The 12,367-nt window shown below is 44.6% G+C and overlaps 1 protein-coding gene across 1 annotated transcript; it reads left to right on the top strand.

Annotated features, from left to right (window-relative positions):
• The first annotated feature begins 2,714 nt into the window (after positions 1-2,714).
• On the top strand, positions 2,715-9,536 carry LOC143924678 (histone H3.3A). Its single transcript, XM_077449086.1, has 4 exons — positions 2,715-2,865; positions 6,896-7,036; positions 8,439-8,592; positions 8,679-9,536. The coding sequence occupies exons 2-4, from the start codon at positions 6,909-6,911 to the stop codon at positions 8,805-8,807; spliced, it is 411 nt and encodes a 136-aa protein (XP_077305212.1). The 5' UTR covers positions 2,715-2,865; positions 6,896-6,908; the 3' UTR covers positions 8,808-9,536.
• The last annotated feature ends 2,831 nt before the right edge of the window (positions 9,537-12,367 follow it).

The following is a 12,367-nucleotide window of genomic DNA, read 5'->3' as shown; positions in this document are numbered from 1 at the left end:
CCCCTCAGTCCCAGACCAATTTTCAGCTTTCAGCGCTGATGCACTTTGAAGGACAATTGCGCGGGCATACAACACTGTACCCAAATGAAATTTTTATCATTTTTTTCCCACAAATAGAGCTTTCTTTTGGTGGTATTTAGTTACAGCTCAGAGTTTTATTTTTTGCTAAACAAACAAAAAAAGATGCAAAAAAATAAAAATAAAATCATGTTTTAATAGTTTGCTATAAAATTTTGCAAACGGGTCATTTTTCTCCTTCATTGAAGTGCGCTGATTAGGCGGCACTGATAGGCTGCATTGGTGGGCACTGATGGGCTGCATTGGTGGGCACTGATAGGCTGCATTGGTGGGCACTGATAGGCTGCACTGGTGGGCACTGATAGGCATAGTTAAGGCGACACTAATAGGCACAGATAAGGCGGCACCGATGGGCACAGATAAGGCGGCACTGATGGGCAAAGATGGGCACAGATAAGATGGCACGGATGGGTGGCACGGATGGGTGGCACGGATGGGCACTGATAGGTACCACTGATAGATGGGACTGATGGGCACTGATAGGTGGCACTGATAGGTGGCTCTGATAGGTGGCACTGATGGGCGGCACTGCTGGGCACTGATGGGCGGCACTGATGGGCGGCACTGGGGTGCAGCACCTTTGAGGCAGATTGTGGGCACTGTGGGTGGCACTGTGGGTGGCACTGCTGGGTGGCACTGTGGGCACTGCTGGGTGGCACTATGGGCACTGCTGGGTGGCACTGACGGGGGGCACTTACTTTTTATTAGGGTGGCACTGCAGGGGGCAGGTGGGCACTGGCAGGGGGCAGGTGGGCGCTTGCATTGCTGGCCGTGATCGGGAATGATGTCCCGATCACGGCCGCCGGTGATCGGCTTTTTTTTTTTCTCCTCGCGCTGTCAGCGCGAGGAGGAATACTAGCCGATTACCGGCTCCGTTATGTCACCTGATCAGCTGTCATTGGCTGACAGCTGATCACGTGATAAGGGGTCGGAATCGACCCCTTGCACGGATCGGTGATCAGGCGAGTCTCATGGACTCGCCGATCACAGAGCGCGCGCAGGCCGCTCGTACACGGGTCGACGTCAATAGACGTAGTCCCGGAAAAGGAGATCCACGCTGTAGCCGTCAATTGACTATAGCGCGGATCTCAAGTGGTTAAAAACACTGTATATAGCTGGTTGCCAAGGAGCGGGCCGGTAAGCCATGGCAAAGTTAAAAAGAAAAAAAAAAGTGTGGGGGTTCCCTCAAAATCCTAACCAGTCCCTTATCCAAGCATACAGCCTGCCAGGTCAGGAAAGGGAGGGAATGAGTGAGTGCCCCCCTCCCCTGCTTCATATGCGGCTAGGAAACGCGCATTTTAAGTGCAGTAAAAATACCAGGCAGCATGCCCTCAACATGGAGACAAGGTGCTTTGGGGTGGGGGAGGCAAAGCCCCCTGACAGCTGAAGACTCATAGGTTGCCAGGGACATGGCGGCCCGCTCCTTAGCAACCAGCTATATACAGTGTGTTTACAGTGTGTTTAAAGAGAAAAAAAATACGCAAAATGCATGAAAACTACATGCAAAGACGCATCAAAAACTAGGGTTTAAAAACACACCACAGACAGTGCAGTCTGCATAGATGTGAACATAGACTGAGGGTTTGTTCACACTGGAATGTAGTACGGGAAACTTGCGTTCTGTGCATGTTTCACACACTGCGTTCAAAGCTGCTGTGAGTGTCAACATATTGCTAATGACACTGTAAATACCTATCACAAATGCAGTGCATTTCCCTGCACCCAGCACGTTCCTGCAAGATTCGGATGTCAGCTGACCCTAAGAACCTGTACTATTTATGCCCTGTGTCGGACTTTCCAACGGAACATGTACGATCGGACTGTGTTGTCGGAAATTCAAAACAAAATCTGATTGTTTAAATTCCGATCGTGTGTTGACAATTCCAACGCACAAAGTGCCACGCATGCTCAGAATAAATTACGAGACGAAAGGTATTGGCTACTGGCCTCATTATAGTCCCATTGTACGCCACCTCGTTCGGATTTTCTGACAACTTTGTGCGACCTTTTGGGCCAAAATCGGTCCGAAAAAATCCAACAGATTTTGTCGCCGGAATGTCCGACCGTGTGTACAGGGCATAAGTGTTAATGACACCACAAATGCAGCTAGGAAACGTGCATTTTAGTGCAGTAAAAAAAAACGCACAAAGCTCGCTGCCCAAAAAGGCCAGGAGCTTCTTTTGACTTGTTTGCCACGTGTATGGTGGCCCATTTAAATGGATAGAATGTCTTATAGGAGTCACACGTTAAAAGGGGCCAAATAATGAGTGAAAATAAATGTGACAGAGGTGTGAATGGGGCCTAAGAGTTTTTATTTTCAAACTATGGACGGTCCCTCTAAATGAAGGACAGTTGGGAGCAATGCACAAGCAATGGGGTAATAATATCACACTGTGTCTTTTTTTCTCATAGAACTGTTAGATAATATTGTTTTATTGTGATAACTCCAGTCATCGATAAGTGAGGCTGACACACACACACGTTCTCCTCACATCTTTTCTTGTTGTGATCTAGACTCTCACATTGTGCTGAGTGCTCCTATGAGCCACCACACAGGCAGAGCGGGGAAAGGGGGGGGGCGGGAGGCTCGTTTCACCGCACTCTTCCAACTATCCAATCCCCGAGTGCTTAATGTGCCCTCGGCCAATGGCTGCCTTCCCGCTAGGAGACAAAGAGCAGACGTCAGCTGTGACGTGGCGCTGGGTATATAAGAGCGGGTGGCGGGCACAGCCGTACGTTATTTCTAGCCTCGTTTGACCGTCTGGATCGTGATCTCGGGACTACTCGGTAAGTGGGTACTGCGGCGGCGCGCCATTGGCGCCGGTTCCGGTTATGGGTTCGCGCTCTCCTTATTCTTGTACATATATTTAGGGCCGTCACGTCTTTATTTTTGGGGTAGGGTTACCGAATTCGGTTCCGGTGTCCTCCGGTCATTTAAAAAAAAAAAATTCCGGTGTTGGGGGCACTATGCTGATTTAACAGCGTTGTGCCGGTATCGGTTAGGTCGGTCCTGGTCGCGGGGTCAGACGGTAAGTTCACCCCCCCCCCCCCGTGTTCCCGGAGCTCGCTGGGCGCCATATTGTCTCTTCGTTCGGGGGAAGATGAGAAAAGCCAGAACGTGAGGAGAAGCAGCCGTATAATGGTGGCTGGGGCCCCTGGATCGGTGGAGGCGGAGCGGGGGGCCCTTAGTGTTGTCTGTGATTGGGAGAGAGGGGTCCCGGAGCCCCCCGGGGTCAGTACGGGCTCACACACCGGGATGGAGGACGGAAAACAACAACAAGCTTTCTTGTGTTTCAAATGGCGGATCCCGCATTTCTGTCCTGACTGGGAAACCTCCCCTCCCCCCCACACTGCCTACACACCCCGGCTGTAGCCGGACACGGGGTGCAACCGCTTTTTTTTTTTTTTTTTTTTTTCTCTGCCGGGACACAAACGCTGGGAACTTCCATTTCACTTCAAAATGTTTATTTTACTGCTTTTCGTGGCTGTTGAGAGAGATCACATAATGGCGGGTGAGTGGAAGGTGCAATGACATCGATCCGCCGCTGGGGGCGCAAGAGCGCTGACTTCTATCAGACACTGAGCGCAGCGCGCGCCGCATTCACACCATCTCCGCCTTCCCCTGTGTGTGTCATCCAATCATCATCATCGCTCTATACGGGATGGCAACTCTTTTAGGGAGATTCCAGTTTCAGCTTGTTGAGGAGCGAATCGGCCCTCGTTTATGGAAGCTCGTGCAAGCAAAGTTGGTCGCAACAGCAGCTGTTAAAGCCCTGTGTGCAGATATCAATCGCTATGGATTTTTTTGTGTGGATTTTTTCTCGTTATTTCCTAGAGTCAGAACTGCTGATTTGCAGCCACATCCTCAAGCATCAGCTGTATATTGCTCTGGATATATAGGAACAGTGATGGCAGAAAGGACTAGGTAGTCCACCTAGTCTACCTTGTTTTTATGCTATGTTTTGATATGTATGTCTATATCTATATCTATCCTCTCTCCTCTCATTCCCTACCTTTGCTGGAATATTATTCCATGATCTCACAAAGATCATATTTTGAATGTTCTCATTTGAGAGGTCATGTGAAGGGAATACTTCACCAAGATCATAGCCACATGTTATCACTCAGGCATTTTTGTTGCTGGTCATTGGACTTTTTCTAATCTCTATCCTTTCACTTAAAGATGCATCACATTGGTTCAAGGACTAGTTCATGCCAAAGGCAGTCCTGATGTGTTTCTACATGTGTTTTAAGCTGGATATACACGATGCAACTTTATCTAGATCTACTAAAACAATGAGGTCAACCATAAACTTGCCTATCCTGTTCAATCAGACCCTTGCACTACATAGTTAAAGGAAATATAACACGTTTTTATAGTGTATCAGCTTTGGTCATCTCCAATGTGTTCCAGTGTGTGGGTTTTTTTTCTTGTCTTGCAGATGAAACCCATCCTGCTACTTGACTACTGGAATACACATTAATTTGCCATTGAAATTCATGTAACCTACTGGAGGCACACTATAGTGTGAACCAGCCTCAATGATTTGTATGGATCAGTACCCCTGCTGGCGATGCTTCCTAAAATTTTTATTTGCTTATTGGTAGTGGCCTCTACAATGTCACTGCAGCTGTCTTGTCACTTTTTCACATTAACTTTACCCATGACTTGATAAATGTTTAGCAAGGAACATGCATTTCACTATTTATGCTACTAGTCTGTAAATTGCCTCCAGCATTGCTCCTGTTGCTTCTTGTTGGAGGCTGCCATTTTGCTGAAGCCCAGAGCCACTGAACAGTAAGGCAAAACTAAACCCATACATTTTAACAAATTAAATACATTTCTGCAATGCTTGGATTAACAGTCACATTTGTGTCCTCAGCCAACTGCCAAACTATCAAATGGTTTGACAGTTGTAACTGGTCACATGTGCAGCACCATGGCAGTTGCAGATCAAACAGAAGCTTACTTTGCTGTAAAGGGTAGGAGGGATGAATTCTGTTCTAAGACTGTCAGCAGATCAGCCTGAAGTGATTTGGCATAACTTGGCTTCCTAACTAAAGTTTCATTTTAATTTTGGTGGCATTAGTCGCTCCCAACTGGATCCTTTGTGGCTGGATCACAAAGTAGTTGCATGTATCAAGAGAAAATGTAGACAGTTGTAGCAATTGGGCTTAAGTTTTCTGTAAAGTGTGTGTAAACCAAATATCCATTTCTTTTGTTTTTGCGGTAGTTTTATACCTGGTGATCCTGCCACAAAGGTCTTGTCTTCTGTTAAAGTGAAAACGCTCTTATGTTCTGCATTTTCAGTTCCCGGTTAAATGTGGCTACACAATGGTCTGATCTCCTGTTAGGATCAGGTAAAGCCACCTGGGAGATGTACTATGGTAAAATGAATGTAGGCTGGAAGTGGCTGCAGGAGACATGCTGTCCATGCATCAAAGGGTGAAATGTCACTTTTCCCCCACTTTACAGCTATATCAATGTCCTATACTCTTAGCACATTGGACAACCAACTTGCATAGTATTAGGAGCAGTGGCATTATTTACACACTGTAGATGGTCAGGATTGTTGCATTGCTTAGGGTCTTCAACTTGCTGTCAACACAGGGAAGCGTCACATTTTTGTTAAATTCTTTTATCAACCAGACTGAATACCAGTTTTAATGTTTGTATTTAGTAAACCCCCCTCCTGCCCAGACCAATCTTCAGCTTTCAGCCCTGCCACTCTTTGAACGACAATTTGTGCGGTCATACAACACTACCCAAATTTAAATGTATTAATTTTTCTCCCCGCAAAGCTTTCTTATGGTGGCATTTGATCACCTCTGGGTTATTTTTACAAAGACCAAAAATTTGGAGAAAACAACAATTTTTTTTTTAAATGTATTATAAAATTTTGCAAACTGGTCTTCTCCTTTGGTAGGCACTAATGAGGTGGCAGTGATGAGCAATTAGTGACACTGGTGGGCACATAGGTGGCTGTGCTGCTTCCTCTTCAGGATTGTCTCAAGCAGAAACTGGTGATCTGCTTTTTCTATTTGCGCTGTCAGCATGAAGAGAAAAAAGATTACTGATCTTTACATGTGATTGGCTGATCATGTGAGGATCGGCCTCTTACTTAACATCTGAGTCTCATTGACTCTGATCACAGAGCATGCCTTGCAGGGAGCTTGCAGAGGGGAGGATGTCTTTTGACTACCTCCTGTTAATGTAGGTCCGTGTTGTCTATAGCGTGGATGGGAAGAAGTTAAAGCGGAGCTCCACCCTAAAGTGGAACTTCCACTCATTGGAACCCCCCTCCGGTGCCACAATTGGCATCTTTCAGGGGGTGCAGATGTATTTGTACCCACTTCTGGCATAGATAGCCACAGATTCTGCAGGTATTTACGCCACTTCCTGCAGGTCCCCCACTGTCTGCTGGGAAACGCACAGATCCCAGAGACAGCGGGGACCTTCTTTATTGCTCTGTGACTCGCGCATGCGCCGCAGGGAACCGGGAAGTGAAGCCGCAAGGCTTCACTTCCTGATTCCCATACCGAAGATGGCGGCAGCAGCACCTGAGATTGGCTTCAGGTGCCAACATCATGGGCGGGTAAGTGTCCTTATTTTAAAAGTCAGCAGCTGCAGTATTTGTAGCTGCTGAGTTTTAAAAACAAAACGGTGGAACTCACAGTTTAAGCTTAAAGCTTGCTTTGTTTTTACAGGTTTGTTAAAATTCATCAATTTTGCCTAAGCCTAACCTGCATGGCTGTTAATGAGTAGCTTTGGGAGAATTGCAGAACTTACTAATGTGTATATAAATTTTGTTTTTAGATTTTGCTGAACAATGGCCCGTACAAAGCAAACTGCCCGTAAGTCAACTGGAGGAAAGGCTCCCAGGAAGCAGCTGGCTACTAAAGCTGCCAGGAAAAGTGCTCCCTCTACTGGAGGTGTGAAGAAGCCTCACAGATACAGGTAATGACCTTTGCCTTGAGATGTATGGCACTATCCCACTGCATGGTAATGTTGAGTGTTAGCTTGCAGTAAGGAAGCCTATTCAGTTGAGAATAGGCTGTCTTGTGCTTCAAAAATGGTGCCTGTAACATCTGATGGCACACAATGTGCTTTAGTGCATGCCTTTCAGTCAAGTGTTGTAAGCCAGGAGAACACAGTGATTGCTGCTAGTGGGTCACTCTATATCAGTGGCCCTGCTTGTGCTGACATGATTGGCTTCTTGGCATCCTTGGAGAAAGCAGTTGAAGTTGCTGACTGTCTTCTGCGAATGCTAGTTGTCTGGTTTCAGTACTTGGGTCCCTGGTCCAGGACAAGCATTGAGATCAAATTTGGTGCTCTTAACTGTATACTTGCCAGTGACTGCATGACTGACTTTGAAGCTAACATGTCTGACACTCAGGCTAGCAATTAAAACATTACAACCTCTAACTAAAGCATGCGCATGAAGTTGTAATGGAAGCCCCTCCAACCATGTGTTCATCTTATCAGTTTAATGTTGGTTGTGGGCATGGCTTTGTCTGTCTTGCTGATGAGCGTGACATGTTTTGTTTTAAATGGTGGTCAGGCAGCAGGGTGACCCAGCAAACTGGCTCTTGCTAAAACCAATGCTATGGCTATGCCACTAGAATTTAACATAATACTGAGGCATTGATATGAAATGCAGCCACTGATGTGCCTCCATCATGCATGACTGTAATGGTATACATCCACAATGTTTTTGTGTTCTGATTAAACAGAACTTCAGTAATGGCAGCTACCACCTCCTTCCACACTGTGGGCCAATAGGAATGTCTGGTTTGGTAAGGGAAGGAAATCTCCACACTAGGGAGTCATCGTTGGGAGCTTTGCTTGACTATTAACTGGCCTGCGTTCAGGCAGAGAAGAGAATGCTAAGATTCTGTAGGCACGTGCAGGCGTTGTGCTTATACTAAACACCCACTTTTAGTACTTGTCAGTCACTTGTGTTAATGTTGGACTTTAACATTAAACTTTAAGTTGGCTAAAACTGGCATGCTTTTGGGATGTTTGTTATATAATCTATACTGTAGGTCAGTCTTAAACCAGGGTGCCTTTGCAAAATGCAGAATTGTCACAAATTGCCCAGAAATTAAGCTTGTGAGTGGTTCAAGCCTTTGTTATGCCATAGCACTACAACCTTGGGCACTATGAGGACAAGCCACTAGCATCTGTACAACTAACAATGTCAGTTTGCCATTTGTTAGCACTGGGGTTACAGGAATGTAAGAATGGAGAAAGTAACCTCTAATGTTGGGTGGCTCACCAGTGAATACTGCTGTGATATGTAGAATAGCAGGCATGGTTTTCTTATGGAGCTGGTATAAATGACTATCTTATTTTCCAGGCCTGGTACTGTGGCTTTGAGAGAAATTAGGAGATACCAGAAGTCCACTGAGCTCCTGATCCGCAAGCTTCCATTCCAGCGTCTGGTGAGGGAAATCGCTCAGGACTTCAAAACTGACCTGAGGTTCCAGAGTGCAGCTATTGGTGCTCTGCAGGTGTGTACAAAACAAAGCATGTAAAAGTGAAACATCTGCTTGACTTTTTACTCTGTATACTGATTTAGTTCATTTTCTGTTTTCAGGAAGCAAGTGAGGCATACCTGGTGGGTCTCTTTGAGGACACCAACCTGTGCGCTATTCATGCAAAGAGAGTAACAATTATGCCCAAGGACATCCAGCTAGCAAGAAGAATCCGTGGGGAACGTGCTTAATTTTTATTTTTCTGGAAGCTGTTTTTGATCTTAGATTTTTTTTTCTTTTGTTTTTTTTACAAATGTACATAAAGTGTGATGTCTCCTTATTTTATAAAGGGTTTGTTAACTGTAGAGTAGTTGACAGTAAATTGGTAGTACACATTTTATATGACATTCCCTTAATCCTCAGGTTTTTCAGAAAATTTGTATCTACAGCTAGTCTACTTCTGTGGCCCTGCCCATTAAGAGTCTGCATGCCTTGGCTCCATTCTCTCCATACTTTGGTATCTTTCAGTGTAACTCCATTGTAAATAAACTTTCCACTACCTCAATGGTCTTGCTGTCTTGAGATTGAGTTGGGTTGAAACAGCTCCCCACACAGGGGATTTTAAGTCGTTTGCTACAGCTTTGGCCAATTTGTACTAGTGGCAAAGAATTACAAAAAACTGAGCATGGTAGTATTACATTTAAACATGCCACATGGTGCTAGGGTTTTTGGTGGGTAAACATGTTCTTTTGGTCTGGACAAAATTCAGAGTTCTTAATTTTAGATCTAGGAGCTAGCTGAACATAAGTAGTCTGTTAAGCTGTGCACCTGGTACTTGGTGCATTCTTTACAGCATGCTATATTATTTTTTTTAACATGCAAAATAGATGCACATTTTGGTATCGGTGTGCAAGTGTCTGTTTATCCCATCATGAAAATGTTCAAACAGTTTTTAAATATAATAAATCTGCTTACCTGAAGTTTCTTTTGCGTGTTAAATCTGACCAGTCTTGTGTAAATAAGCAGTTTGGTGTAGTCTAACTATGGTTGTGATTCCGCTTTAACTTATTTTTTTGACTCATGCTAGCTCCAACTTGCTATTGCCTCTATATAGAATATCCCTCTAATATAGAAGTTGTGCTGGAAAGCAGTTGGTTTGACTGTTTGGGGTTCTGCTTCATGATTCCTATGGTGTTGGGTGGCTTGTCTTTTAGGTTTGGTCAGGCTGTTGCCTATAAGCCTTTCCCACTAGCTTTTTTTTTTTATTTTTTTTATTTTTTTTTTTTTTTCACTTCTACCACTGTTTAGCCTCTGGGTGCAAAGCGGTTATGGTGTAATGGGGGGTATGCTGGGACATTCTAAGTGTAGTAGTCCAGGGCTAATCTGACAGGGGTTATCTGACTGAATGGAATGGTGAGCAAAAGTACAAGTGGGTAAAGTCTCACCTTTTTTTTTTTAGATCAGGCATTTTGTACAAGTTAATGCAAGCAGGTGATTTTAAGTATTGAGTTCTACCCAAAAGCTCTTGGTTATTTGCTTGTCGTCAAACACAAGTGATGGCATGGATATGATGGGCATATTTGGGTCACTTATGGTGTCTGGCGTGTGAACTGCTGGACATTTTCTCGTCTTAAAACCTTGCAAAGTAATGTCACAGTATGCATTGCATACTAGCACATTGTTAAATTTGCCTTTTTAAAACTAAGAATTCCAGCACCAATGTTGGCTGAGTGTGCTCCTATCTTACCTGTCTTGCTTCTGGGTTCATTGACTCAGGCTCTGACTGGTCAGAGCTGCAATGACATCACTAAAGCACATGTGTGAAAAAGCTGCTGGTTCATGGAACAGGGCTCTGGGGGGGGTAGACATTTAATGGCAATTTCTGGTTTAAATAAGTTACTCACATGTTCCATTTATTTTTTATTTTATTTTTTTATTCATTTGATTTTCTTTTTCCTCTGTTAAAGACATCTTTTAAACGAGACCCATCGCTTTCATCTTGCCTGTGGGCATGTGAAGCCCACAGGCTTCCTGGATTCTGACGTGGATCTCCCAGCATGCAGTGGCCGTTTTAGCTACGATCTTGCGCATGCGCAGTAGGTAATATCAGAGCGCTGTCAACAGCTTGGGTTACCATCACAACAGGTGTCATCGTGGGAAGTCCCGCCCTGTTGTGGTGATAACTGAGATAAATTAATCCAAGAAGAAATTGCCGCACAGACTCCTGGGAACAATCAGAAAAGATCCCAGGAGACTGGTTTGAGGAAATGTCAAACTAGCTGCAAAACCCTGCCCATATCCGCAATCCCCAGTTTAAGAAAGTGGGGAAATGAAAGAGAAAACAAGGTACAGTTTAAATAAAAATTCTGTTTTACAAATAGAACAGCTGTTAAACCAATCTGAGCTATTGTGCATAAATCAGGTGGAGCTCCGCTTTAAAGGTGGAAGTTTACTTCCACTTTTAACTACTGAGAATCCATTGTTTAAAGGTCTGACATTTATATTATAGAAGCCCTTTTTATTATACAGCCACAATTTCAAAATTCTGTTTCTTTAAAAATCTGATAAACCTTTTATTCACAATGGCAAATGTTGAACATGTAATTTTTTTAAAGTTTATGGCAGCACATGTCCTAAAAGTTTTCAGTGCTTTGTTTACTATAGAACAGTTTTTCTCTTTGAAACAAAAGATGGTGGTGCCAGATCATATTCAGATATAGCTTTTCATGACTGAGCTTTATTTTGCAAGGCATAGCAAAGGGTGTTAAGACTATAACATTTGGCCCCATGCAGTGATGTCCCTCACAGAATTGTGACTACGTTTTTAATGCAGTTATCTAAAGGCCTGGGCATACAATATTGTGCCTATATTAACTTGGCAAATCTTTCCAGCTCTTCCATATTGGTCCTGCTTTGGAAGGCTTTTGTTGCACTGTCGCATCTTTTTGAGGTGCATTGCCATCAATTAAAATTTTTGTTCTCATTCATTGGACACATCTCCAGTAATCTTGACCATAGGGTTATTACACCACCTTCAGAGTTCTAGGCAGAACATGTAATACATGTGAAACAGAACTTTACAGTTCGACCCAGGGGTCGGTCCCTCTGGTAATAACCCCTCAGCCTGCTTCCTGCAGTTTTTTATTTATTTATTTTTTTTCCCTCTGGACAGCTGTAAAAGATGAGTCCTGCCGTGGGGGCCCCTCAGTCTGCAGCAGCTACCACAGGTGCACAATCCCACCCTCCTAAGTCCCCCAAGGGTGGCACAGGGTGGGTCGGCATGGCTTCAGAAACTAGTTTTTCTTCCCCCAGAACTCCCTGAAATTGCCTCATCTGCACAGTGCAGTGCCTTTGGATGCTTTGTCAGCAGTCCTTGAAACTATGGTTGCCAGTGTAGAGGTGTGTAGGTGCAAAGGTGGTAAATGGCCCCTGCCCCACATGTCGTCAGGGGGGTGCAACTGGCAGCCCCTGCTGTCAGATGGTGCTGACCAGGACCAATCGGACAGTGAGCATGTGTCCACGCAAAAAGTGCTAGTTGAAGCACTTATCACAGCTGTGCATGATAACCTGAAAGTTCAGGGTACAGAAGGATCCTCAGCTGAAGTATTGGTCCCGTAAGACAGCCTGTACACCAAGGTGTTTCTGTATTTGACTTATTGAAATAAGTTCATATACAAGGAATGGGGTAGCCTGCAGCGGACCTTCTCGGTCCCCAAAAGAATAGCATTGCGTTACTCCTTTGAGGAGAGCCTTCTTAACCGCTTCCCAACCACCTCATGCTGATATAAATCGGCAGAATCTCATACCTGTA

The sequence above is a fragment of the Lithobates pipiens genome, unplaced genomic scaffold, assembly GCF_037356315.1.
Source record: "Lithobates pipiens isolate NorthernLeopardFrog02 unplaced genomic scaffold, aLitPip1_a1.2 Scaffold_22, whole genome shotgun sequence".
Classification (NCBI taxonomy): domain Eukaryota; kingdom Metazoa; phylum Chordata; class Amphibia; order Anura; family Ranidae; genus Lithobates; species Lithobates pipiens.
The sequence above is the reverse complement of the archived record's forward strand: the minus strand, read 5'-3'. Positions and strand labels throughout refer to the sequence as shown.

Excerpts from the sequence above, each read along its gene's own strand:
- LOC143924678 (XM_077449086.1), top strand. The coding sequence starts at position 6,909 with ATGGCCCGTACAAAGCAAACTGCCCGTAAGTCAACTGGAGGAAAGGCT. Across the intron at positions 7,037-8,438 it reads AAGAAGCCTCACAGATACAG|GCCTGGTACTGTGGCTTTGA; the intron begins GTAATGACCTTT and ends CTTATTTTCCAG. Across the intron at positions 8,593-8,678 it reads CAGCTATTGGTGCTCTGCAG|GAAGCAAGTGAGGCATACCT; the intron begins GTGTGTACAAAA and ends TTCTGTTTTCAG.